This window comes from Montipora foliosa, chromosome 9 (genome assembly GCF_036669935.1).
Source record: "Montipora foliosa isolate CH-2021 chromosome 9, ASM3666993v2, whole genome shotgun sequence".
Classification (NCBI taxonomy): Eukaryota; Metazoa; Cnidaria; class Anthozoa; order Scleractinia; family Acroporidae; genus Montipora; species Montipora foliosa.
Window position 1 is genome coordinate 38,723,459 of NC_090877.1, and position 27,500 is coordinate 38,750,958.

Here is a 27,500-nt window from a genome sequence, read left to right on the forward strand (position 1 = left end):
CCATAACGGTCACCTGAAAGACAAACAAAAACGAAGTTAAAATGTCTGGGGTACAGGGATGGCGCAGTGGTGAGAACACTCGCCTCCCACCAATGTGGCCCGGGTTCGATTCCCAGACTTGGCGTCATATGTGGGTACTCAGGTTTCCCCTCTCCTGAAAAACTAACACTTGACTTGATTTGCGGTAATTGTTAATTTCAGTTTAATACAGTGTCCCCAATTAGTGCTCAAGCGCTAGAACGACTAGACACTTCATAAAGTTCCCTTCCTTTCCTTTTTTCAACCAAGCCTCAAGGACGTCCATTACCCCTGGGGTATTTTATTTTTTAGAAGAGTAAGCACCACGTGACCCATGGGTAAAATTTGGCAAGTGTCCATGGACAAGAGGTCAAGTGTTCTACATGAGGCTCGCAACGCAATTTCAATACAAAGGGAAACTGTTCAGTCAGAAGAATTAACATAAGACAAACCTTGAGGACATAGTCTTTGCCAGTCAGGGTGAATTTCTTTCCAGCCAAGACGAAGTCAATGGGTGGAAGAGAGTCAATCTTGCTGCAGTCAATAATGTACTGAAAATAAAAGTATAACTTTAGCAAAAAAGTGATCAGGACTCCAGGGGCCCAGTTGTTCGAAAGCCGATTAACTTAATCCAGGATTACCATAAACTTTGGTTTCATTTTCCCAACATTTGGGTGAAAGTTTCTTTTTCTAAATGTTTTTCAAGATTGACTTCTTCTGATGTAGAGTTTTGCCAAACATCAGCGTTAAACAACATCTGGGAGTAGCGAAATAAACTCCTTGGTTAATGTTTAATCTGGGATTAGCGTTAAAGCGCTTTTTGAACAACCAGGCCGAGGTTGCCTTTTTCAAACCAGGTTAGGGCTTAAACAGGTCAATGCCATGGCAACCTTAGTCCAAGATAAGAAAGATAATGCATTCAAGTTGTTCTAACCTCACCAGCTACAATGGGTGTGGCACCAATCATCTGATTCAGTGCTTTCACATCAGCAGTGGGCCCACCTATCAGTGAAGTGCCAGTGTCGGCAATTGCCTGACAACTGCCCTTGCAAAAGCTTGGTTGTCCATTTACAAGTATCCTTTTGGGAAAAAAAAAAGGAAAGTATGAGCAACCTTTTGACTGCTCAAGTGCAGGAGAGACAAGACAGTCACTGTGAAACACAGGAAATTTTGAAAGAAAAAAAGGATACATGATAATCAAAATAGAACTTCCTAAAACCAGATTTTTTAAGGTTGAAATTCTCAAGATTGATCCAATTGTGGTATGACGGAGGCGCTGGCTCATTAGTGGAAACCTTGTGCACAAAAGACGCATGGTCAATGGTTTGCACGGTGGTGAGAGCACAGGCCTTGCACCAACTTATCCCACGTTCAACTACTGTTACTGTACTAACATCATTGAAGAATTTATTGAAGTTAAGTCTTTCCTCTGAGAGGTTTTTCTCCAGGAACTCCAGTAGTCCTCACTTGCACAAGGACCCATATTTGATTTACACTCATCATCATCATCATCATCATCATGCTTGCAAGGATTGCCTAGAACCACACCAGTTGATCAGTGCCTCTTAAGCCGAGTGAGGTTGGGGACATTGTTCAGTGCTAGGATGACTTGCTGGAGGTCTTGGCGTTGCAAGTGGGTGCAAGGGCGCCTGTGGGGGCAAAGCCACTCGGCATTGCCAGTGGGTGCGAGGGCGCCTGTGGGGGTGAAGCCAGCCAGCTTCTATGGGGAGAGAACTCGAATTCGTATACGGCTCTAGTAGGATGGTTTGGGGGTAGGCTGAGGATGTGGCCGAGCCAGCAAACACGACGCTGGGCTGCAAGGCGCCGGATGTTGGTTTAGGCAGTTGTGCTGCAGAGCTCCTCATTGGACACATGGTCAAACCAGCATACACCCTTGATGGATCTTGAATCGTGGCACCTCAGCTTCCCAGTACTATTTGCGATCCACAAAGATAGCTTGGTTGTGGTCCTGATTGAGGCAGCAGTATTCCTTGAGATCTCCATGCAACCACTACCCTAAGGGATGCTGCTATGAAAGTCGAGCGTACGGTCGACTTCAGTTTGTCAGTTGAATTACTGTTTTGAGTTATCAACGTTAAATATGGTTACTTTACTTTACTTTAATAGCTATAACTCGAGAAATACCCGGTAAGGATTTTAATATCCCATGTTTTAAATAACAAAGGGGTGCAGGGATGGTGTAGTGGTGAGAGCACTCGCCTCCCACCAATGTAGCCCCGGTTCAATTCCCAGATTCAGCGTCATATGTTGGTTGAGTTTGTTGGTTCTCTACTCTGCTCCGAGGGGTTTTCTCTGGGCAGTCTGGTTTCCCCTCTCCTCAAAAACCAACATTTGACTTAATTTGTCTTAATTGTTAATTTCAGTTTACAGTGTCCCCAAATTAGTGCTCCAGCACTAGAATGACTAGACAAATTAAATTCCTTCCCTTTCCTCTCCTTTCCTTTCCTTTCCCAACATTACTTTGGACCCTACCTTTGGGGCAAACTAAGTCACACTGACTGGACCAAGCAAACAATCAAAGAGTTTCACGGGCAGTATCAAGAAAAAAGATCTATCCCTGTTAGATAGAGGCTGAATTAAAAACTGATATATGTAACTGAGAACTTCGGTTTTAGATTAGAAATCACTTTAAATAGTCATAAACATGATTTCTTAGTATTTTTACAGTATCTTATACTATATTTTATCTTTTTTTATCTAATATGTCCGTATAATTAATGTATGTACAGTTAAATGTATTAAGTATTTCAGTAATACTTTATAAAGTGTCGCCAATAATTACTTTGTAAGGTAAATACCATAGACACTTAAATAAAGTCATTCATTCATGCTGCACAATGTCGCTTCTGATCCTGAGTGTGTCGCCCGAAATCCAGGGCCATCTGTGGGTCTTGGTGCAAAGGACTCCGCGGCAGCCTTGCTGATTGCAGTCTTCAAAGTCTCCCAACCACCGACGTAGTCAGAACTGCCCCCAATAAGTAGTGAAGCGCTTGTGCTCAGTTCAGCTATACGATCTCAAGACTTGAAGTAGTACACTGTACCATTGCTCTATTAGACTGACATATAATTAAACTCAAAAGCTGGAATCAATGGAGGCTGTTGGTGACCAAGCCTTCTTTTCAGCCTAAATTTTTGGGTCAACCTAATTCTGGAGAAAAATACAACTACCAAGGGGGCAAACAGTGTCCTGTGAAATACCTGGCACCTTCACTTAAAGATCCAATTTAAAGGCATTTCAAGAGGCTGCTTCTCAAAACAGATGTTCAAGTCACCTAAGAATGGGTACCCATCTGTCTCTGAAAGACTTACGATTACAACATTACGCACATAGACAGGACGAATAGACTTACTCATCCATTTTAAATTGCCAATAACCTTTCTTGCTGACAGGAACATAGGTAAAGTCTCCAGTGTAGTATTTTGTATCAGAACCACCAAGAATCAACTCACCACCTGGGCTAGCAGAAGGGTTCCTAATGTGTCAAGAATTTTTTTCAGTTAGTTTCAAGACTCTTCATGTCAATCATAGTGGTTATCACCATAACAGCAAAAGCAAAAAAGACAAAATCAAAATAATACAAAATTAATATTATTAATCAGAATGAGCTGCCAGGTTTGAGGGCTGAACAAGTCAGAGCGCCAATCCCCCTCCCTCCCCTTCCCCTTTCCCGATTACGCCTGCCACGCAGGCTAATTTTCTTTTAAGAGATAATTCTACAAACCCATGAAGATTACTCGAGTTAACTTCGAAATGTAATAAGGACACATTTTCAAGTTTTCATTGCAGAATTAGCAACATTGATTGATGTTACCCTTGAAACATCCAATTAGATTTTGTAATAAATTAACACATAACTCCACATTTCCCTTGCTTTCGGGAGAGTAGATTTTAAAATAACTGTCGTAAGATGAACATGAGAGATCTGTGACTAGATGCTTTCTAGTTAAAACTCAGTCAAGTGCACTGATTGAGAGAGTTTGATACAAGTAGGCCTTTTAAGTGGAACAAGGTTTATGAAACCCCTTTGGGGCAAAAGGGGTTAACGCATAAATCTAACCTAAAGTAAACAGTAAACATTTGACAGTGCTGCAGGCTTGCAAACATTTAGAAACAAACCTGTTCAAGTAGAATGAGAAAACAGGTTTTGGGACAAGACCTTCCTTAACCATGTTTTGAAAAACTGGAGTGACACCATCAACTGATATTGTGTCATAACCCATCCCAAGGATTCCATCAAACTTGGCAGCCACAAATGCTACACCTGGCTCACTTGTGGCTTCGGCAAATGTTTGGTGTTGAACAGCCAAGCCTGCAATCTGTCAAAAAAAGCAACACAAAACAACAACAAAAATTGGGATACAGTTTTTAAAAAGTCACAAAAAAAAAAAAAAAACAATACTAACTAGAACAAGTTTTGTCCCCTCAATGAAATTACATGCCCAATTAGATACCGTTGTAGTTCATTTTAGGTCACTTCAGATCTTTTTAGGTCATTTCAGATAATGTTGTAGCTCATTTTAGGTCATTCTAGGTCATTCCTCATTTTAGTATAAACCATGGGATTTCAGTTCACCATGTAAGGTGTTGAATAAATAAATTCATGAACTGTAACTGGGAAGAAACACTCCCTTACTTCCACAACATCTGTGCTGAGGAAACCCTTCATGCTTCCACTACCATAGCGGATGGAAAAAGATGTTCCATTTTTCTCATAGGTACTTGACTTGCTACTGTCATACTTGCTGTGCAACACTACAATAATAAAACAAAGAAATCCACTATATCAATCAAGCCAATCAATCAACGAATTAGTAGCAGTATATCTTTAATCGAAGATATTACAGCATCTTTAATCATAGACCATGGGGGAGAACCGTGCACCGGTGGCTCAGTTTGGTTGAGCACCGGGCTGCCATGCGGGAGGTCGTGAGTTCAAACTCTGGCCGAACCAAAGTGCTGCCTTTGTAATAGCATCCGCAAATGGTTAAGACTTTCAAGTCTTCTCGGATAAGGACTATAAACCATAGGCCCTGTCTCACAAATATCTTTGATGTTCATAGGTTCCCTGTGGGACATTAAAGAACCCGGTGTTGTGGCTGTCCTTCGTTGAGGGTATGGGTGGGTGGGTATAGCAGGTCCACATCAGCTGTATAGCTGCCAATGCTTCAACCTGCTCGAACAAAATTAATAACAAACAAACAAACAAACAAGCAGGGCTGGCGCAGTGGTGAGAGCACTTCCTTCCCACAAATGTGACCTGGCTTCAATTCCCAGACGCTGTGTCACATGTGTGTTAAGTTTGTTGGTTCCCTTCTCTGGGTTGAGAGGTTTCTTGTGCAAAATAGACACTGATTTTGCTCATTAAATCTACGGTTATCCTTCTTCTCAATCTACATGATGATTAAGCCACTTAAGGACGTTCGCGCCCAAAATGTTCCCACTTACAGATTTTTTTTGAACTTGCCACGCATAAAGGTAATGTAATGATCTACTTTTGCCAAAAAGGCAAAAAAAATGGAGGGTCACCAATTGCTCATTTTCGAGATATGGAGCATTTTTATAAGCTTGCGTTATTTTAAGACGATCTTAGCTTACAACTGTCAGCAATGAAAAAAAGCTACATTAGTGAAATTTAGATCAGGTAAACATACTCAGTTCAGCATAACTAATATAACTTAATAAACTTTTGCAGCTGATGTCCTTTTCTGAGGTGAATTAGACCTTGAAAAACGATACATATCAGTCTAAGAAAGAAAACTTTCGTCGCATGAGAGCATAAAAGGCAAAATATTTGTAACTTCTCATGTACAGATTTTTTTTGTTTTTTTCTTAAAATGGACAAAATAAGGAAAGAAAGTGATCTAAGGAAAGAAAAATGGGGGTCACCCAGCATTCAAGGGAGTACAATCGCTGCAAAGCTTTCAAAGCTATTGTCTATTCGCACTGTCACATCATTGCGTGACATTTCTGAGAAGACCTGGGTCCACAGCTATTCCATGATGCCACATGCTTTCACGTTCCATTCTTGTGGAAAATGTTCGCGCCTTTAGCATCATGTTTACCTTCATGGTCTGTGATGCATGATGTGTGCATGACATCACGAAAAAATGAGCAGTAGCAATGGGCGCGAACGTCCTTAAATCACTTTTCTGTCATTGAAAGATTTTAAATTGTCACCTTTCATAATCCGCAGAACAGACTCATTGTTAAATAGGATCTATCATTTTGTTAACTGTTAGAATATTATACTTACAACAGGCAACATCTGTGAAAGGGCACTTCTTGGATGGAACCCATAAATTGGAAGAACCAGTATCAAAAACAACGTTGAATTTTTGTCCAGGAGTTCCTATCGTGATTTGTCCATAATACTGGGCATCCAGGTAATTAGACAGTGGTTCTGGGTCACCATATTCCTGAGTGTACTTAGAATGCGATTCTTTTTCTGCCTTTTCCAGCAATTGTTTCTGTGAGATTCCAACCTCACGAAGGGCAGCTCGGGCTGTTTGCATTTTATGCAATGGGATTCTAGGACAGATTATAAAATAATTAGGATAGCATGCGCACTCTCATTGGTCAATAGCTGTGTTTAGATGAGAGTATGGAAACACAGCTGTGACATCACACGAATTTTGATTGGTTATGTATTGTCAGATGCGCATTTCGATTGGCTGGTAGGAAATATGAGTGTGTATCAAGAAAATCTCTTTCAATCTAAAAGTAAAACAACCAGCATTTTCCTTCATTTGTCAAATTGTCTTTGAGAAGTATTTTATAAAAGCAATAGAGGACTTTTTTCCGTGTTTCCATAGCCTCATGAATTTAAACACTCGGGGGAGTTGGAAGAATTCTTGACAGTTATGCAAACCCTTGACTGCGTCTCGGGTTTGCATAACTGTTTTGAATTCTCCCAACTCCCCCTCGTGTTTAGATGAGGCTATGGAAAAAACGGAAAACGTCCTCTATTGCTTAATCAAATCATTGACGTCAGCCTAATCTCAGCATGAATGAGGATGTTAATTATTAAGTGATGTAAAATGGGTACAAAATGGGTGCAAATTGGGTCCCACGAATTACGTTTTCCGAGTGCTAGTTTCCTACTGCAACGAAAGCGACACTTTCATTCACCAGTGCTGTAGAGGAAACAACATTTCCAGAAACAACAAGGAACAGATCGAGCTGCTGTGATAAAAGTTGAATTGAGGTTACAAGCATAAATTCAAAACATGAAATTATTTCGAGTATTTCCAAAACTAACTCAGATAAAACGATTAGAACAAAAGTTGTTCCGAATAAAGATGGCCCAGACCTTTCACTTTTATAGCACGGTTACATGTATGTCGCTGTGTTCAATCTGTGCATGTTGTGGTCGTCTGTACAAAAAGCGAAGAAAATTTAAGCTTATACGGTTTCGTTTCAAGATCAAGACGCTTACCTTATAGCAGCCTGCGAGAGGCTGAGGATGGAAAGAGTGAGAAAAAACGCTGAAAACTGCATGATCGCCACGTCCCCACAAGAAGCGGATAAAGAATAAAAGTTAGAGGAACGGAAAGAGAATGAAGAAGCTCTTTATATGCTAAACCACGTGATACACATCACGGCCTTGTCACGAGACACGGCACGCAATCACTAGATTTTGAATGTATAATAACTGCTATTTTACTAGCTTATCAACTAAAATTCAGAAAAAAGAAAATCTTTTCCCTCACAAACATATTTTTTTGAGGCCTTGCAAAGACTTGCAAATTTTAATATTATTTTCTGTAGACCGACACTTCCCGACGATTGCCCTTACAAAACTGATCACAGTAGTGCCAGTCGACGGTGCTGCACGGTCGAAAGAAAGATGGCGGCTGAACAGGGTGCACAGGAAGTTTGTTGGAGCGGTTGGACGTCAATTGCTGGTGAATACGGGGTTTTGCTAACGGAGATGGGCTCTATGGAAGAGCTCAATAATCCTATTAAGTCTTACCCGCGAATAAAGGTTTGTAATAAAAAGCTGCGCATGCATAGCACGGCCGAACATGTGATATGCAGGTTTTTCAGTTTTTTAGAGCAACAAACTCTGTTAATACATTTTTTTTATTGGTCTATAAATACCAACAATTCGATTTAAATTCGGGTGTGACAGAGACGCTCGAGTTCAGGGCGCGGTGCAATACACCCGTGATGATGCATTTGTTTTTTTTGTAATTTTAACTAAAAATGAAATGATGGGATAATTTATTTTTAACCCCAGCAAGCTCATCAGCTGAAAGTGAGCGAGACGTCAGCCGAGATGCTCGAGTTGTGAGTGGACTGTATCACAAGCTCTCAGGAAAAGCTAGTTTACCAGATTTATGCACCTGTCACTGTAAACCCCCCTCACCCACCCCAAGGAAACATGGGGCATGGGTGGGGCTTTGTGGTGTCTTTAACTCTCCATGACTCTCTGCCTTGCCCAAGTTGGAAAGGGGTAAGAATATGCACAGTAGGAAGTCTTTGACCTCTTTAAAGCTTTGCTCTTATGAGCATGTCTTTTAGGGATTTTCCCATTTGAAAAGATATGAGTGGTGGCTGGTTTTGTATCAAGTGCCAATTTTTTAATAAAACATGTTTAATTAATTAAGGTTTGGCACTGCTGGGTGATACTGTGTCACAAAGCCCAGGGCAAGATGTCTTTAGAGATTTCATTCCTTTGCTTCGGCGCTGATTCCCTTTCTGTGAATTTGATGTCTGATAGGAGTGTCTCAATCAGACATTTTAGATAGCCTGTAGCACGGAGACGTGATTTGAATTTGTAAATGTTCTCGTCAAAGTTGTTCTTGAAAAAGTAGTGCATAGAAGTCTTAAGGGCTTTGCCCTTCATGAATCCTTTTTTTTTTTGGGTGGCTGGAGGAAAAATGAGCATACTGAAAGGTTTCAGTCGGATTGAAGTGTGTTTTTATATCCAGAATGGATTGATTTTGAAAGCATTTGCCTTTGTATACAACAGTGTCTAGAAATGTGGCTTCAGTGTTTGAGATCTCAGTCGTAAAATTAATTTGATGGTAGGGTGGTGTGAGTTTGCTTGTGTGATGAACTTGTCTATATCCGGTTTGCTGACATCCCACAACGGAAAAAATGTTGTCAATGTATTGTTTCCAAATCATTGGCTTTATGACACTTTTGCTAAGAATCTGTATCTCAATATCAGCCATAAAGATATTTGCAAAGGCAATGGCCATTTTAGTACCCATGGCGGTACCGTGAATTTGTAGATAGTTCTTTCTGTTGAACTGGAAAGAATTCTTTTTGAGCATGAGTCTTAGCATTTCTTTGATCTAGTTTGTGGGGATTTTTTGTGAAAGTTTTCATATGCTTGGCATAATGTAGTGATTCCCTCTTCATGTGGTATATTTGTTTATTATATGACTAGCTCTGTGAGCGGGCAAAATGAACCAAATCCTGTGCTGTGATTGGCTACCCGAGCGGACAAGATAGAGCTGTACTGCCCGCTCGGGATTACTCGCTTGGTCCCGTTAGATCAAAGATCGTTTTTCCATCTTCGTCTCTTCAATGAAATTGATGAAATCTGTAGAGTCTTTAAGTCATTTGTAGTGTGCATTTCCTGCCGGGAAAAGTTGACAACATAATGGACTGCTTTGTCTCCTTTTATGATGCTGTGTCCTGAATGAAGCTAGAAAACTTGGCACTTGTTCCATGTGAAAATTTGTTGACCAAACATTGAAGTATTCAAAAATAAATGTCAATCACACTTCTGAAAGTAATCTTTATTTGGGGGATTATCCTCATTTTGGTAGGGATTAGACCCACCAATATGTCCCCTATATGTAGGGCAATATCCTTGTTTGGTTTTGCTTTGTGGCTAATGCCCCATGTTTCCCTAGGATGGGGGGGTGGGGGTGGGATTTACAGTGACAGGTGCACTAATGTACTGCAAACTTAGACTTTCGATCAGCTTTTTTAAGGTCTTTTTGTAACAAATACAACATGTCTGGCCCAATGGAGTATATTACATGTATATGTCTTAAGAAAATTCATGCTTGCAGAAAAGAAAAACAAGGAGATTTGTCATTCGAAATTCTTTCGGGAACTTGGGAACTTGGGGATGCGATTTGAGCCTACAATGGAGGAAAGTCTTAAAAAAGTTCAAAGTCGTTTTGATGACATGTTTAGGAGACCAGGAGATTCATTCCGGATCAGGGGGAGGTGGCATAAGTGGGTTGGGGTACGTAAGTTTGATTTCCCTCCAGTTCACAATCATGTTCCCCTCCACATAACTTATGTCTCAGGAAATGCAGGGGCTCTAGAGCTTTCTTTTTTACAAAAATTTATGTGATACATGTAATTTGTTAATTATTGTCCAATACCCCCATGAAGTCTTACCCAGTTTCTTGTCACCCCCTGAGACCCTAGAGGCAAATAGTGGAAAGAGAGAAAGATCACTTGTGCTGAACAGATGAAAAGAATCATTTCAGCTCAGTCAATAACCTCTATTTATTTTTTTCTCAGTGCGTGAGTGGGCGGAATTCAACAAATCCTGCAATCTGATTGGTTTCGGGAGTGTGCAGAATTTTCTCTTCTGGCCCCCTCACGGTGGGCGCAATCCTAGCCTTGGCTGCATGAGCTGGTGTGATGACCTTAAATTTCTATTTTTTTGACACTGAATCCATTTACATGCAGAATTTACTTTTTGTTAGACAAGAGGTTTGGAAATAGAAATTCGAATAAAAATATTTCTCTTTGAAACGTTCAGTTTTTAAGTCCCTTTAATACTACATTCGCTATGAAGCGTGGTGGGAGTCAACAATTAAAAAGGTTATTTCAGAGAGGAAGGCAGAGAAAGAGGAAAAAAAGAAATAAGTTATTTACCAGCGAAGGGTCAGTCCATATAACGAAAAACTGTGACTTCAGTCTTGAAAAAGTTGCCCTCAGCTTGCAGCCTCGGGCAGAATTTTCAAGACTTCATTCACAGTTTTTTGCTACACGGACCTCCCAGCTGTCAATAACATAATTATACAGTTTCCTCCAAGCTTACATGTAACTGCCATCTCTGGAGCTGATATTTATAAGCTTAAAACCTTACAGTGTTTTTATTTCTCTTTAGTACACCTGCATGACAGCTTCAAAGAGGTATGTCGCAATGGGGTCTAGCACTGGAGGCATTTATATATTTCACTGCCAAACATTAAAACATTCCAGGTTCTTAAGTAGCAAGGTATGATCATTTTGAAATGACCTTTCTCTTACTCGAATGTTTGAAGTACTTTTGACATGTGTAAGTGTTCGTCATGTGGAAGAGCCCCAGCACAACCATGGACAAAGCCCAGGGGGGAGGCCCGGGGGGTGAATCCCATATGAAAAGAGGAGGGATGCTGGTCGTCTTGCTTAGGGGTGTAAATTTCGGATTTTGGTCTCACTTTAATAGGGTGCTCTGGCAAAACACAATCATGTGTAGCCGTGAAGGTCTACTTTAGGGTTATGCGCAAAGAAATATAAAAGTGTACGTACATTTACAATTTAAATTTATGTTTCTTCACGTTGGTGAAAGTATAAGATTATAATGTCTTTGCCATCATTATTAAAGTCACTGTATTTTTTATTTATCTGTGTTTTAATATGGTCTCTTTTAGGGGTCATAAAAAGCCTGGGCCATGCCCATATTGGTCTCCTTTGGAAGTGTAATTTGAAATTTCCGGCATGCATGCATGAATCTTCTTATAAACACTCCAGCCTTGAAAACGCCTTGAAAATCCCTGGAATTTTATATATCCAAAATTCAGCATGAACCCAGTGCCAGGAATTAACACTGGCAGATTTTTTTCTTTATCATTTTTTAAAATGCACCTCTTTATTTGTGATAATTTGTAGAATGTTCTGGTTGATGAAAGTCAGGTTAACATGATTTCAAGCATGTGCACGTGCAATCAAAAAGAAACTTCCAAATCAAGGAACTGTTACAGTACATGTAGATTGAAATAATTTTACCCTGATCTTGGTGGAAGAATTTTTTTTGGATTTGACCCATTTTACTGTTGTTTGAAGCTATTAAGCCCTTCCCACCCAGATAGGAAAATTTGCCATTCTGTGGGACCTTTGATAAGGTCTCAAAGTTTATTTTATGCCATATTGTTGCGTCCTAGGATGGTCCCATTCATGTTGTTACTTTCACTCAATACCGTAGTCTTTTAGCTGCAGCAACAAGGTACTACATGTATAAAAGTGTTTATAATATTTATTATTGTTGCTTAATGTAAACTATGTGCAGGATTCCTTTTGTTTTGTTTTTGGGAGACACGCATCCCATGGATTGGTTGATTCAATTTGATAGTTTCATGATAGTTCCATCTTGTAACATGACGATTGTAGACCATTCGTGTAACATATGTTCCAATGAAATGTGTCTAGTATCGTAGGAGTTTACATGGTCTCTTACACTGTGATTAAAAATGATTTTTGGCTCATCATCTTCAATACAAAAAGGAAAAAATTTACCAGACTGAGTATGATTGCATGAAAAGAACTTACTTGTGCAACCTGTAGGATTGCATGTTTGAAACACACTATGTGACTAATGTGTATGATAGCTGCCCGTGTAATTTGGTACTAACAAATGTTTTACCTCTTTATAGGGTACTTTTACTCATCATTTGTTGATAAAACATTATTTTTTTTTAAACAAAATTGTTATGGTATTAATTAATTTTTAATACACAGTATATGCATTATCTGTCTTAATTTTTAGTCAAGGCATTGTTCATGTTTGGGAAGTGAGTTCTAGGGGCAGAGGAAAACCAAAGGTGAGATGAAATTGTTATTTAATTTATTGTACTGGTACACTGTACCTCATGGACTGTTAAAAATTGTGATAAGACATTCCCTAAAACACTCCATGATAAGAATGGTTAAAAGGCCTAAAATAATCAACTTTTCTTCAGTGCTACCGATGTCATTATAATTTGAGTTAAAAGTGTTCATGAGAAATTCCAGTATAAATTATGTTATTGATGCTGAAAAGAACTATACATGTAAGTACTTCATTGACCAGAAATGAAAAACTGACTGAGTAACAATAACTGATTTGGTTTAATCTTATTATCAAATACAAAACATGGACCACATATGGAGTCTTTCAAACTGGGCTTTAATTGTTTCTCTGTGAAAAACATATGAAAGACTAAACAAAACCTTGAATAATTATTCCTCTGAACTGGACTTCTTGCAAGTAGGCTGTGCAAACCTCCGTGAATGAGATATGCTTACTTATTGCCAAATTTTTGTGCCCAGCCAAAAACTTGATGTCATTTAATGTGAAGGAAACCTTGTTGGAGTTTTTTTGCTCTTACAAATACATAGTTGTTCTTTTCCATACACACATTTTACCCAGGGAAGTTTTAAGTAAAAATCTCTTCTATATGTATTTTCAAACCTTAAAATGGTCTTTCTTAAGTCTTTGTCATGATTTCTAAATTTAAGTGTTATACTCACCAAGCATCTTACAATAATATTCCTAACTTTGCAGCTTATTCGGAGATCAGAGGAGCACAAAAATACAACTGTCACTGCTCTCGTTTGGGACAGTGATGAGGGGCGTGTCTTTGCTGGTGACATAATGGGTGTGGTCAGTGTTATTCATGTTCCGTTACCAAGCAAGGTAATAGAATGTCACAGCAAACATTGTTTTAATTTGTTTTTGTTTTATACACAGGTGTTGTTGAACTAGCTTGAGATCTTCTGGAAAAATATTGGTTGTCTTGAGTTCCTTTTTTTGCAAGGCTTGGAACATAAACTTCTATGAAAACCACCGATCTGTGGAATGGGCCTGAATTACTGAGTCACTGCCCCGCCCACTTTCGTTTGTAAATTGTTCAAATAATTCAAGGTGTTGTTTTCAATGCTACATTTCAGGCCAGGGAACCTTTCTTGCACTCGAAGTAACAGGGAGTCATGATGATGGTTGCACTTCCATTTCCCCCGGCCTGGGAATCGGGATTTAGAAAGCGTATCTTTCCATTGTTGTGGTTGTTCCGGTACACCCTGATGACGAAAGCTGGCTACTGCTCATACCGTGGGAAAGGAATTTTGTCAATTGAACTGAAGTGGGTGGGGCAGTCACTCCACAGATCAGTAAAAAAAAAGGAACGAGACCATAGTTTTCCCATTACGGACAGAACAAGCTAGTTCAATAAGGTTTTTTAATAATAATTATATTGGCTCTCCTGTACTGGGTTTTCTACTCCTTGAGTCTTGTTTATTCTTTTGTGGTGCTTGTCTCTTTGTCTTCTTCTGTTAATGCCTCTCGAAAGTAAATATTCATACTGGAATGCCAACATGACTAAATAAGGAAATGGAAACAGAAAATGAGAACAGTTTGGCAAAGCTGCTTTCTGACCGGTCCATCTTAGCGGCCTGTATTGCAAAATTCAGACCACTCAGAGAACCAATCAGAATTCTCCTTTTCATCTCAGACCAGTTTCCTAACATGTATTTAATAATACCCATTAATCTTAAGTGCTACAGGAGTAGATCAGGCCTGGAAGTTTTGTATTGGAGCTGATCTCTTGTTTAGGGATTTTTGAAATCTACTATAATAGGTGATTACCTATCCCAAGATTAAGCCCATCTAACAGGATAGATGGGTACACTCTTTACATGTTCAGTCTATCAATTTGGGAAAACTGCACAAAGTTTTTGCAATCGTCCAGTTATATTTTCAAGTGATGTTCTTGTAGCTGTTGCTGGCATTCTTACTAAACCTTTGTACTACATGTAATAAATTAGTGAAGACATTTCTTTTCTTTAAAGAATTATTATTAATATTTTAGCTTTCACCCTCTGTAAATAAAAGCCGCCCTCTGCTCCATACCTCAAGCATTGTGGCTAAAGCACAGACAGCTATTGTTCAGCTAGATTGTGTTGGAGATAAGCTCCTAGTATCCACCATGACCAAGTGTGCTATTGTGGATCTGAAAAGGTTTGTTTAAACAGTGTCACCTAGGTAATTTTTGTGACAATGTCATTCTTATCTTTGAAATCAAGTCAAAAGAAGATCTTATCTGTTATGGTGCAACTTTTTCTTTGGATAAAAATTGTTCAAACTTAAGTTCACTTTTGATTTTTCCTTTGTCTCAGATTACGATAATGATTAAGACAAAGTTAGTTCAAAATTGAAGTGGTTTGAAAGACTTTAAACCTGAAGAAAACATTTGAACTGCAAATTTATACTTGTGGCTGATTATTATAATAATATTATAATGTTATTCTACCGGTAATAAGTAATTATGAAGAAATTATTTATTGTTCTCCGAAACAAAGGAATAAATTTGCTGAAAATTACTTCATAGCCTAAGTAATCTTTTATTCCTATAATGGTGACAATGGCAACCAAATAGTTTTAACTCCATCAACTTGGCCATCATGACTGAAGCAAAAATACTCTCTTTTGACTAGGGTTTGAAGTTTATCTTTCCCAGCGAAAGCAATTAAGGAGTTTTCGTTTCCTACAATAACTACATCCTATTTTAAAACTAATATTGTGAGAATAGCCAGAGGGCTTCTGATTCCGGGTAAAATTTCCATTGGTGTTAAAGAGCCTAAAAAATAAATTTTTTCTTTGATCGTTGTTGATTTCTCTTAAACTAATTTGTTCATCATGTTAGGTCTTTTCCCTTCTTAATGTTTATAGTTGTAATTCATATACATATACATTCATATACATATAGTTTGATTGGTTCAATGGTCCTGGCCTATACCCTGGCTGCCAGAGGAATTTTTTTTTTCAAGGTTGGAGAGAACGCACTGGGATTTGAAGTCAACTGTTGATTTCAAATCACTGAGCATTCTCTCTGACCATGAAAAAATATTCCTCTGGCACCCAGGGTATTCCTGGCCAAGGTTGAGCTAAGATACGCAGATTACCAATAAAAGGTTATTTATTAGCTAAAAATTCCTTAACCTTTTTGGTAATAAACTTTAATGCTTTTCTCCTTTTAGTTTGGATTCTGTGCCAGTTGGAGTAAAGTTGAGGTATGTATGAACTTTAATGTTGTGCAACAATCGTGGTTTTTGGAAATGAACAGTAATAAAGGTAGTGAAAGCATGCAATGTAGTGAAAGCATGTAGTGAAAGTCTGGTCCCCTGGCAGCCCTTAGGGGACCAGACCTGGGGCACCCAACTTAGCAAATGAGAAAATGCAAGCGCCTTACCTGTGAGGCTAACTGACTCTGATACATGGATAAGAGTCAGCCAGTCAGAGTGCAGATGCATTGGTATGCATCTCTTGACCACTGACCTGAAGTAGCAGCTGTTGTGGCTGTACCAATTTGAAAGCTGAGGCCAGAGTACGATCCAGAATAACCCACAGAGTGTAAAATAGACTCCACCAATGATGACAACTGCTGCTGGACTGTTAAGGGGCGACCATCAGTATAACAAAACCACAGCCCTGGGGCAAGGCCACTCATTGCCAAAAAGTTACCCATGGCCACCACTGGGCAGATGAGACTGTTGCCCCCCCCCCTCAGCCAAATGGATGCTAGGGTCAAATGGCAGATTAGTTGTGAACTTGCCTGCACAAAGGAAACCAAGGCATAATGCTTAACCCATGGCATGATGTGGTCACTGGAATTGAGAGCTAAGGAGCGCTGAATGACTTTGAGAATATCAATAATAATGGGAAGGTACTTAAAGGGAGATGAATTTTGTACCCATTTCATACCCCTTAGTAGACACTGGAGCTGCAGACAATTGACAAGGGATCAGGTAAACCATTGTCAATGTGAAGGAAACCACTGCACTGAGGTACACTTTGGTGGAAGAGTGGTGGAGGCTGTCAGCCAATGATGTCACAATTAATGCATATTAAGTGTTCGTTCATCAGCAGGTAGAATTAAGAGCCCCATCTAAACTTAGATGGCCATCCTGACAGCACAATCGACATAGCAATGCTGGGTTGTCAGGTACATGCCATAATTTGAAAGTGCTACAACCTGGGTGAGGAAAAAGTAGCATCTCTTGGTCAAGTGACTTGCAGTGCTGTCTGGAGAGCTGGAGGTATTGGTGCCAGGGATAGCTCAGCTACTGTAGTGGGGCCAGGTGGTGGAATCACTGAAATTGGAAGCTAGAAAGAGCATCTGTGACTGGGTTAGATTTGCCGTGAACTAATGAAGCAGTAAAGGAAAGCATTAGTGGTGCACTGTTAACAATGCTAAAGAATGCAACAAAACCATTAAGCCCAAAACTCTGGATTTTGTACCGGAAGACTGTGATCCCTCTTGGCATGTTACAACAGTGTGCAAAGTTTCATCGGAAAGCTATGAGAACTTCTGTCTAGGGAATCACCTTAACTGATTTATTATTTAATTTAGTTGCAAAGAGTCATGATATTAGTTTAGTGTTGTATGTGATTGAAACTCTTGCCTAAATTGGTTACAAAAGCTATAGACAAAGGCAAGGGTTATGGATTGGAATGTCATGGATTTCCAATATTGTAAAACTTAGGTCTGGAAACAGTAATGAAAGTTAGATCTATGCTAAAACAAAATTATAAAAATTGTGCCAAGCTTTGACAAATGGTGCAACAACCAGTGTATTAATGTATTAATGGGCACTCCATTTCACATTGTGATTGTATTCATTTCAGGGGTTCCTAGGTCATGGATTTTGTCTTACATTGGTCCTTGAAAGTCCTGAAAAAGAATGGAATTTTAGGACACAAAAATGATTTTACAAACCCTGTAAAGGGCATACCATAATTTTTTTTTTCAGGGAAGGGCTTTATGGAAGCTGCTTCTTTAAAGAAAGCATGTCTGATAATCTTGCCATTTACTCAGCTCGTCCAGGATCAAGACTTTGGGAGGTCAGATAATGGTGTCACTTTGTTAAGGAGTGTATATTTTCATTGTCACATTTTGCTGAACATAGTGGTGCGAAGTTTAGTCTAAGAGTAGTAGTAACTCTAGTTTGTATCTATTGCTAGGCCAGTATTGATGGGCAAGTCCTGTCCACTCAGCAATACAAAAAATTGTTAGCAACTCCTCCTGTGACTATACTAGGGTACAGGTTAGTTGTTGTTGTTGTTGTTGTTGTTGTTGCTGCATGTATTTGTAGGAGCACTGGGTTCGAGCACTTAACTGTTTAGATCACTGTTTAAAGTGCCCCTGTGACCAAGAAATCAATTCTTATTTTTCTATCGATTTCAAAACTATGTTAACTAAACACTAAGCGACCAAGGTTTTAAGACTTGATTTCAAACAGACACCTGTTTAAAATAAAACGAGTTATAGTAAGTGTGTCCTGACTGCAAACAACAACTTAATAAAATGAGTTCCATGCAATGTTGGTTTGTGATGTAAGAGCAAAACTGGTCACCTGCATCAACACAAAAACATCTCACATCAATAAAAATGCAAACAGCAGTCAAAAAAAAATTGTAATAAAAGAATAATAATTTTAGCAATGTTAAAACTTGATTAAACTGGTGTTCTTGGACTGCAGTTTTGGTTGTGTTCACCTGTAAAATATCCGTAAGTCCTGTGATTTAGTGACTTTTCTTGATTATAAGTATGATATGTCTGGATCTTTTTCCCTCCAGGCACAGTGCCACAAAGCCATTGTTAGAGGGAGATTTTCCTCCACAGTCTGTCAATTTTGCCAAGTTACTTCTTGTGAGGTATCATTGTTCTCTGTTTCAAATCTCTTGAGTTAACAAGTTGCTTGCAGAAATAATTTTTTTAGAACATAATAATAATTATTGTCAAGAGCTTGTGGGGTAGTATGGAGTACATTAGAAAGAAATTGTTCAAGTGGAAGTAACAGTGTTATGAAACCCAACCAGAATTAAACTACCTGTTTGCTATTTACAAAATGTTAGTTATAGGAAGTATTAGCTGCGGTTACACTAGCCATTTTGCCCTTGGGTAAGTGGCTTTTTCCCACGGGGAAGCAATTTTTTATGTGTAACCGATCTGCCCAAAGGAAAATTTCCTGTGGGAAATTTCCATGGATACGTCAAAAAGAACAAAAGAATTGCCCATGACAGTTCCAAATGTAAGTCTTATGGTTAACAAAACCCCAAAGCGGCTCAACCAATCACAAGATTGCCGAACGCGAGGAAAATACATGCTGTGATGAACTGTGTAAACAACTGCGGACGTGGAAATACCCAAGCACGCCTTTTCTGGCCAGCAGCAAGTCGACATCTAAATTATAAATTGGAGAGTTGCAAGGACTAAAGAAAGCGAAACTGAAGTCGACGTCTTTGTTGCCTTCTTAAAATGAAGCGATGAATCGCTGAACTTAATTGAGGTGGACAGTTTAAGAGAAGCGCCGATCGTGACAATTACCGAAAATAAGCCAAAGAAAAGTTTGTCGTTCAGATGTAGATCTTCGATCTTTCCTTTTTTTTTTTAGATCCTTAATTTTAATGTATTTTGTATTGTAATTAGTTTTTCAAAAACCATTTAGTGGAAAAACTAATAAATCTCATCTTGTCTTATCTTAAAGGTAAGTTTCCCACCAAAACAGGCCAACGCTTACCTTCCCCTTGGGTAATTTACAAGTGTGTAACCGCAAATGGGGAGTCGATCATAACCCAGGGTAAACCCAACCCAAGCCGTAACCCCAAGGTTCCCCATGGGCAAGAGGTCTAGTGTAACCGCACCTATTATTTTATTATTGGTTAGAAGTGCCTAAGATTTGTGATCCCAGGCAATGATGATGTTAATGAGAATGCATGTCAGAGAAATCCATAAAGTTAACAAAATTTGGTTTAATGAGCCCAAATAGTGACTATGCACACCCCACAAATGTTTCACATCTCAGTGCATTGCTTTGCTTTGTCTACAAAACAATAAGGGGACTTGGCCAAATTTGAGGATCTAGAGGAATTATTGTGAACGCAAAGCAATAAATTCTTACTTTTCTCTCTCACTGTCAGTATTATTCTGTTTATGCCAAATTTTAACTCCAGGGCAGTTGTTAATTACCTCACATTTTACATGTCAACTTACCATAGTTGCAGTAATACCATGAAAATCACTGAACTGTGGAATGGGCTCAAATTTTTATGTCGTCACCACACCCACTCTTCGTTGCTGCCCTGCCTATTTTCGTTGGAGAATTATTCAAGTTGGTATGTGAGCCAGATAGCGCACATTACTAGTAATGTGTGCCATCCGGCTCACATACCGGCTTAATTCTTCTACGAAAATGGGCAGGACAGCAACAAAAAATGGGTGTGGCAGCGATATAAAAATTTGAGCCCATTCCACAGTTTGGTGATTTTCGTAGTATTATTGGAAAATCATCCCAATTACCAGAAGTGATATTTTCTGGTGAGGTTGACATTCTCATCGATGTTGTCATTGCTCAACGTCCGTATTTCCAGGTGGCGCCTCGGCAGAAACCTCAATGTAAGTTTGAACCCTCCAGGGCCTTCCATTACAAATGCTGTCCTTGTCTAGTACCGTGTAAATTTTTGGTCACCCTCTGCATGTAGACCTGTGGGCATAAGGTAATTGCTGCTTTCCTAACCAGACCTCCCCAGGTTTTCTCAAGGGTGAAGGTATCAGTTTACTGACTGCCAAAGTCTTGCTTCTCACACAGAGTCCAGGAAGTCTTAATTAATCCTCATCTCATTCCTTTGGTAACAAATTATTTGAAAAACGTTTCTTTTCTTAAAATTGTAGGGAACGATTTATAGTGACATGGTATGGGATGTCTCTCTACATCATGGATCCGATTTTGGGACAGTTGGTTGCTTGGTATAGCTTGGATGCAGGTAACGAAAAAAGCTCTTTAAGATTTTGGCTTACAAGCGTTTTTTGGATAATGTTGATTTTTATTTTTACATTAAATTTTTTAGTATTATGTAATGTTAAAAAAACAAGTGGCGTTGTTTAAATCGGGTTTAAAAACACGAGGCCTAGCCAAGTGTTTTCAGACGCAATAAAACAGGTGCTGCGAGTTTTTTCAAACACATTTCCACAAAAAGCGAGTCCCCCTGGTGTCTGAATAAAGGTTCGAATTATGTGTTAAGAAAACAATAGCAGACAAGAAAAACAAACTCTGTCTTATTAGTATGCTTTATATAAAGAATTGTAATGAGGATTGTTTTATCAGTTTCAAAGCTTATGCACATGACGTTTTATCGGTGATCTGATTGGTTGTTTTGCTCATGAATTATTAATGCACTATTAAAAACCTATATAGGGAAGTCCCGTCTCACAAAACTGGCCCCTTTTTTTTCCACAGAGGTCCAGGACATCTGTTGTGTTGGTTCTGAGATCTATGTTTATGATTCAGAAGGTTGTGTGAAATGGTTTGGTCTACTATCTGTCAAGGAGTGTGTGGCAAGGCTGCATAAGATGGGAGAAGTCAAACAGTGTGTCATGGTGAGGGATTTTTCTAAAGCAAATACATCTTTTTCGTAAACAGCTGCTTCTTCGAGGAGTCGTACATGTACACATAACCACCCTAAGTGGCTTTTTCTTATGAGTTTTATTTGGATCCAAAGTTTGCATGTGTACTTCTTTTAAGAAAAAGATGGCCTTGATTTTGTTCTCATTTGCGTTTCGTTTCCAGAAATTATAATGTTGGACAAACATCACCATTTTGCTCGGCAACATCCTTTGAAAGAAAAGCTTTGTTTTGAGGCGCTGGGTGGAAATAAAGAAATTCACCAAGCCTCATTTTAGAACAAAGAATTAATTCTTTACGGTTCTATACCTGGCCCCAGTTGTTGGAAGGGTGGATTGCACTATCCACTGGATAAATCACAATCCAACGGATAACTCAATTGCTTTTGCTAGTGTTTATCCCCTGGATTGTGTTTTATCAAGAGAGTATGAAGGTAAGAGATGTAATCCCTCTTATTGGCCCTATTCCCATCGTAATCCCTCTTAAGTTATTTTTAGATCTCCTGCGACTGATGCGGTATTCCCACGAGGGTTAACTGATAGCCAATCATATGTCCCCATCTTTACCAATGTTCACAGCTGGGCGAATTCCCACGCAATGATTGGCAAAAATGGGGGACATATGATTGGCTATCAGTTAACCCTCGTGGGAATACCGGATCTCGCAGGAGATCTAAAAATAACTTAAGAGGGAATACGATGGGAATAGGGCCAGTATGGGGGATTCCTTCTCTTACCTTCATACTCTCTTGGTTTTATCCAGTGGATAGTTTTATCCACCTTTTGAACTACTGGGGCCTGGGAATTAAAGTGAAACAACTCTAGACTTCAACAATAGTATCAACAAAGTTGTACTTGAGTTTGGTTAACATCTGGTGATAAAATCTAAATCTTAATTCTAAATTTGAGTTGGGTTAAAATCTGACCACAGGTTTTGCTGGACTGCAGACATTATATCATTCCTGGTTCTGCCAGAGATCTGGTTCCTGTTTCTTTGGTAACAAATCTTCGGGATAGATTACGCGAAGAGGAAAACAGAGACTATCAGGTAACTTGAGAGATTAGTAATCATTATTTAAATATATCGTGGCAAATGGAACTCTAATAACTACCTGAAAAGCATTCAAAAGCATTACTAGTGGAAAGTATTCCCCAGAACTATTCCTTTTGCTTGAAAATTAGAATCGCTTTTTGCAACATTACAAACAGCACTGCAGAAAAGTACTCTAGGGTAGCAATGGCAAAGATGTCACGAAGATTTAATCCCACCGCTGCGTCTATCGTCCCCTAGGAACTTATTCTCGGACTTGACACACTGGAGCATGATATGGAACCAGAAACAGAAGAGAGCAGCTATCCGCCAAGTTTCCATGGTGACCTTAGCATGACAAGCAGCCCTGACACTTTAAGTGTCTGCAGTGATGCGCTCACCGATGATCTGGAAGGAACTGGATCAGCTTCAGGCAAACAGATAGGAGACGGTGATCGTGACGATGAAGGCATTATGAGTGAACGTAGCTTCTTGTCCGTAGCTTCTTGGACTAAGAAGAAGGACCTGTCCTTAGAAGGTATGTTGATGACCGCTGCTGCAGCAGCCAAGAAATTTACCACTGAAAGACAAAAAGGAACCAACAACGTACGGAGGTCTGTTTCTGCTGACAGCCCACAAAATGGGAGAAACGTCACTGAAAAGGATGGGATGGCAAGCCCTTCAGAGCAACACCAAGGAGTTATGAGTTACGGTGTTGGATCTGGCTTTGTTGACAACGTGGGTCAGCAAACTGAAGGAGTGGACATTCAAGAAAGGAACCAGGAAGCAAAGAGTCCATTGTTGGGGAAGAAAGCTTTGGAACGGAGTCCATGTCACTCGGACGACAGTGAGTCGAGATTGTCAGGGAATGAAGCTGGAGTTGCTGAAGAGGAAGCTTGCGAAAAGTGAGCAAAGATTTGTCTTTTGTGTTTGAGTATGTTATTTTTGACAAGAAATGTAGAGCGCACGGTTTTCAATAGATTTTCAAAGTAATCTCTTTTGCCAATCACAGCAGCTTCAGCTAATTAAGTGATCCTATGGTGAAGCAAAGTAAGTACATGCCGACGACGCTAAAGCCCGCTTTTCACAAGCGACGCAAGCACAGGCGCAAACATAAGTAACTTATGCTAAGTGAAAACGAACGTCGAAAAAAGCATAAGCACGCACAAATGCTGGGAGAAGGGAGGAATCAGGAACGAGTGCTTTACCTTGTCAGTTTCGTTTTCATACGGCATAAGGCGAACGCAAGCGCAAATCAGTAATTAATATACATTTGAATTATACTATTTTCAGAAAGGAGAAGACCATTTTTAAGGACAAAAAGAAAAGAAAGAAAAGAGTCGTGACTGTTGGTAGGTTGAGAGTGAAAAAAGATCACACAAGTTTCTTTATACGAATAAAGGGTTCTCTGTTCGGAGTCGTTCTCTGTCGTGGAGTGTTCACGATTCGTAACATTCTTCCAGGCATCGTTGACTTGTCTAAACCGCCTGTTTGGCCTGAAAACTAGTGGGCGGCTGCTCAAAGGAAACGCAACGCCATAAAGGGGCACCGTTTCGCTGGACTTCTCTCATGCAATGAAGAAGAGCACTCTTTGTAGCCTTTCCTTTCTTGCTCTTTTTTCGTTGCCGGGCTGGGAGCGTTGAAAAATTCTTTGTCATCTCCTTCTTTGTGTTAATTCTATTAAACCTTTCAAAAACACCTCGGTGATGCGAATTTCGTTAGTGCCGCCCAGCTGGTGCACACTGGCGAAAAAAGGAAGTCAAAATCATTCTTGTTTTTTTGTTTTTCAGATATCGATTCACCTCAAGTGAAGCAAGGTAAATTGCTTATTTTTTATCATTAGAGTTTTGTCAGAACCCCCCCCCCCCCCATCTCCTGCACCCTAGAACTGGCCCTACGCATCTTCCCCACCCCCACCCCCTATTTGCACTTTATTATTTTGTCATCATTTCTTTCTTTCCTTACTTCCGTCTCTGGTCCTCCGTACTCCCCCAACCCACTCACCTCCTTGTGGTTTGACTCGCCCATTCTTTCCTGACTTCAATCGTTCAAAGGTCCTGCCTTTGAAAGAAGTTGCTTTGAGCTTAAGAAGTACATTCCTTCTTAATTTATATGGAGGGCAGTAATATTAGGAGAATATATCGGTACGAGTTGTCAGGCAACCCGTACAGAAAAAGATCGTGTGCCGTTATTCTACAAGTACGGTCCAAGAACGTTTGGTTAAGCGGGGATTTACTATATCGGTACGATAAAAAGAAGCTTTGAACGTTTTTCACAAATTTTGTGCCAATTTATGGACGGGATGCAGTGTATCTGATTTTCAAACTTAAGGACAAACAATGTCTACCAAGATAGTGAATTTTAAGCCCCTGTCATCAGGAGTTTTACAGAAAAATTTGCAACTAATTTAGACCTCTTCCGCCATACACAAACTCTGGGTTATTCAGAACAATACCCTGTCTAATCCGTAAAAAGTAATGGAGCAATATTGGCAAGAAAGCAATTTAATTAATTGGTTGGTTTAAGTTAATCATGGCCTTTTGACTGCCAGGTTGAGTTGTGTGAGAAGTTTCATTATTGATTATCACTTTACACAGTAATATTCCAGGAGAGTCCTATGCTCCAGGAGAGAAGCTCTCCCTTTCGTTTCCCATCTTTGTCAACCGAGGACACAGAGGTATGGTTATAATAGTCGCAAACTTATATAGTCGAGCGCAAGTGCTCCACTGATTTGGAATACTGTAAAGCAATATTAAAGTTAAAACCAATCAAACCAGGCGTGTGCTTTCAGCACTGAGCCAACAGTGCTCCCCATGTCACTGATGTCCAAGAATTTGCAATGTTTTGCGATGAACACGCTTTGTGAAAGACTTGTGCATCTCACTATTCTGCAACCCTGCACACAAGTGAAAGGAACACTGCTAATCTTTTTTTACCAATGAGAGCAGAGGGACACTTTGTGGTGGTTATAACCAGCTCTTCGAGACATTCCTAACGGTATTCGCTGAAGGCGCGGTGAGTATCGGTGAATAAACACCTCGACTTCGTCTCGGTTTTTATTTCCCGATATTCACCGCGCCTTCGGTCCTACACGACGTGCATTTTATTATGGTGTAATCCTGTGTCGCGAATCCATCAGGGCCGAACTTCACGATATCACAAATAAACTAGATTTTAGACGTTTTAATAAGTTTCAAAATACAGTACTCCCTCGCTCTCTCTAGTCAACTAAAAATGTTTCACAATTACAAATTGGACAAACGATCTGTCAACAACGGTCATCTGTTTCTGAGTTACTCAATCAAAGCTTTCAGTCAATATGAAAATACTTGGAACTTGTCCATCTTTGATTTCTAACTATGATTGACATATACTTAATTCCTATTATCGCATGTTTTAAAAAGGCTTGCTCGAATTAATTATCTGTTTATAATAGTTACGCAGTCTCCGACACCTGGACACATCCGATGTGTTTCTTTGGGTTGTCTTCCTAGTCAAGCTTGTTGTGAACTAATCTCTGACCCGTTTAGGGGTTTTCACTCTAAAATTTCTCTGTGACTCCTTAGCTGAAGAGTAGAAGACTATCAGAGCCTGTGAGTCCTGTTCCGTCGGAGTTATCCCCTGGTATCCCGGCTATTCTCTCCAAAGCTAAAGGACTTCTAAAAAAGAAACTAAAGTCACCATCAGATGATCATTTACCTGCCATGTCCCCGTCATTTTCCCCTACCCCTCCGCTAGAGGAGAGTCCGGCGGAGACGGTAGAAGAAGAAAATCAGGAGATTGAATGTCCACAGGAAGTAGAGGAGCTAATTGAGAGTTCAGCGAAAGCAAGGTAGGTTGTTTGATTAATTATGTTGGTGTTGTTTGAAGCGTTAGCTTGCGTTTTTCCCGCGCTTAGCTGAAGGTGCGGTATGTGGTCTGCCTTGCACCATGATTGGGTCATTTGATTGTTAGTGTTAATTGTGATTGACCAACTGCAAACGTGGCGTTGTACAGTCCAGTTTTCCCGCGCTTAGATGAAGCTGTTAGCATGTATCTGTTTCGTGCCATGATTTGATAGTGTCTGTTGTGACTGGCCAGTTGCAAACGTGGTGTTTTACATTCGCGTTCGCTTTTTCGGTGGTCATGTAGGAGAATAACGACTCGTTATCTTAGATATGTCGACACAAATTTATTTTTGCCCTTTATCTCTTTTCCAGAAATGAGGTGAAAAACCCGGCCATTCTTTTTAGCATCAGAAGTCTTTGTGAAACTCTTGAAGGGTGGATTTCCAATCTGCACTCAGCTTCGAAGAGCTGCTACGAGTTAAACGCGAACTCTGAGGACAGCAACAATGAGGTCACGTTGAAGAGTTTTCTGAATGCACCTGCATTTGATAACGTCTCTTATCTGGCAAGAATGTGTTTTGATTGTGGTGTTTATGGATTAGATGGTTTGAAATGCCTAGAGTATGCGCGTAATCGAGTGGAAAATATGCACAGAAACTCTTCAAGTATTGTTATTCAAGCCAATACAGAAATCGAGAATGTTAAGGATTCAACCCATGGTGGTTTGGGTGATGTCACACCCAGTGTGACCGTGTCAATCCCGCATGATGAGATTACCAATTGTGTCGCAACACCTTTGCCTATGGACGTTGAAGGATTCATGGAATCAAGCAACATTCAACAGCCGTCGGCAGGCGCAAACGCTTTCACAGCGAACACCGATTCTCCTATTTCTTGCTCAACCGGCTCTGGTATTGAAAAAGGGCAATCGAACTTGAATCGTCTGGTTGACGATCGAAAAGAAAATGCTTCAACAACTCCACTCTGTGATATTGATAGGGACAGTTCTCATCCACCAGATTCTTTAACACAGAGCTCAGCGAGTTATATTATTCCCTCGCAAGACGAAACGACTGAAAATAATGGCGCACAAGCACAGAGCACCACTGGAAGATGGCAATCACTTGCAAATTGTGAGCGAATATGCCAGCACTGTGCAAACGGAACGGCATTCCGCGAACTAAGCAATGAAATGCAGGACGATG

The 27,500-nt window shown here is 39.8% G+C and overlaps 2 protein-coding genes across 3 annotated transcripts in view; one reads left to right on the forward strand and one right to left on the reverse strand.

Annotated features, from left to right (window-relative positions):
- Positions 1–7,636, reverse strand: part of LOC137970982 (lysosomal aspartic protease-like) — an 8,158-nt gene extending 522 nt beyond the window's left edge. Inside the window, exons 1-8 of the mRNA XM_068817674.1 lie at positions 7,476–7,636; positions 6,294–6,568; positions 4,674–4,792; positions 4,157–4,356; positions 3,390–3,512; positions 953–1,097; positions 471–569; positions 1–13 (exon numbers count right to left, since the gene is read on the reverse strand). The exon at positions 1–13 is cut by the window's left edge and continues 522 nt beyond it. Coding sequence (XP_068673775.1) covers positions 1–13; positions 471–569; positions 953–1,097; positions 3,390–3,512; positions 4,157–4,356; positions 4,674–4,792; positions 6,294–6,568; positions 7,476–7,537 — 1,036 coding nt within the window. The 5' untranslated portion in view covers positions 7,538–7,636. The remainder of the gene's footprint in view (positions 14–470; positions 570–952; positions 1,098–3,389; positions 3,513–4,156; positions 4,357–4,673; positions 4,793–6,293; positions 6,569–7,475) is intronic.
- Positions 7,637–7,664: 28 nt separating this feature from the next.
- LOC137970980 (BLOC-2 complex member HPS5-like) overlaps positions 7,665–27,500 on the forward strand; it is a 37,894-nt gene continuing 18,058 nt past the window's right edge. Inside the window, exons 1-19 of one of the 2 annotated variants that reach the window (XM_068817669.1) lie at positions 7,665–8,024; positions 11,130–11,240; positions 12,166–12,227; positions 12,768–12,822; positions 13,545–13,676; positions 14,848–14,996; positions 16,016–16,048; positions 17,789–17,879; positions 18,000–18,082; positions 18,615–18,692; positions 20,710–20,801; positions 21,275–21,414; positions 22,370–22,486; positions 22,730–23,373; positions 23,762–23,820; positions 24,259–24,285; positions 25,066–25,145; positions 26,035–26,300; positions 26,668–27,500. The exon at positions 26,668–27,500 is cut by the window's right edge and continues 156 nt beyond it. In XM_068817669.1, coding sequence (XP_068673770.1) covers positions 7,887–8,024; positions 11,130–11,240; positions 12,166–12,227; positions 12,768–12,822; positions 13,545–13,676; positions 14,848–14,996; positions 16,016–16,048; positions 17,789–17,879; positions 18,000–18,082; positions 18,615–18,692; positions 20,710–20,801; positions 21,275–21,414; positions 22,370–22,486; positions 22,730–23,373; positions 23,762–23,820; positions 24,259–24,285; positions 25,066–25,145; positions 26,035–26,300; positions 26,668–27,500 — 3,190 coding nt within the window. In that variant the 5' untranslated portion in view covers positions 7,665–7,886. The remainder of the gene's footprint in view (positions 8,025–11,129; positions 11,241–12,165; positions 12,228–12,767; positions 12,823–13,544; positions 13,677–14,847; positions 14,997–16,015; positions 16,049–17,788; positions 17,880–17,999; positions 18,083–18,614; positions 18,693–20,709; positions 20,802–21,274; positions 21,415–22,369; positions 22,487–22,729; positions 23,374–23,761; positions 23,821–24,258; positions 24,286–25,065; positions 25,146–26,034; positions 26,301–26,667) is intronic. The other variant, XM_068817670.1, reaches the window with a different exon arrangement.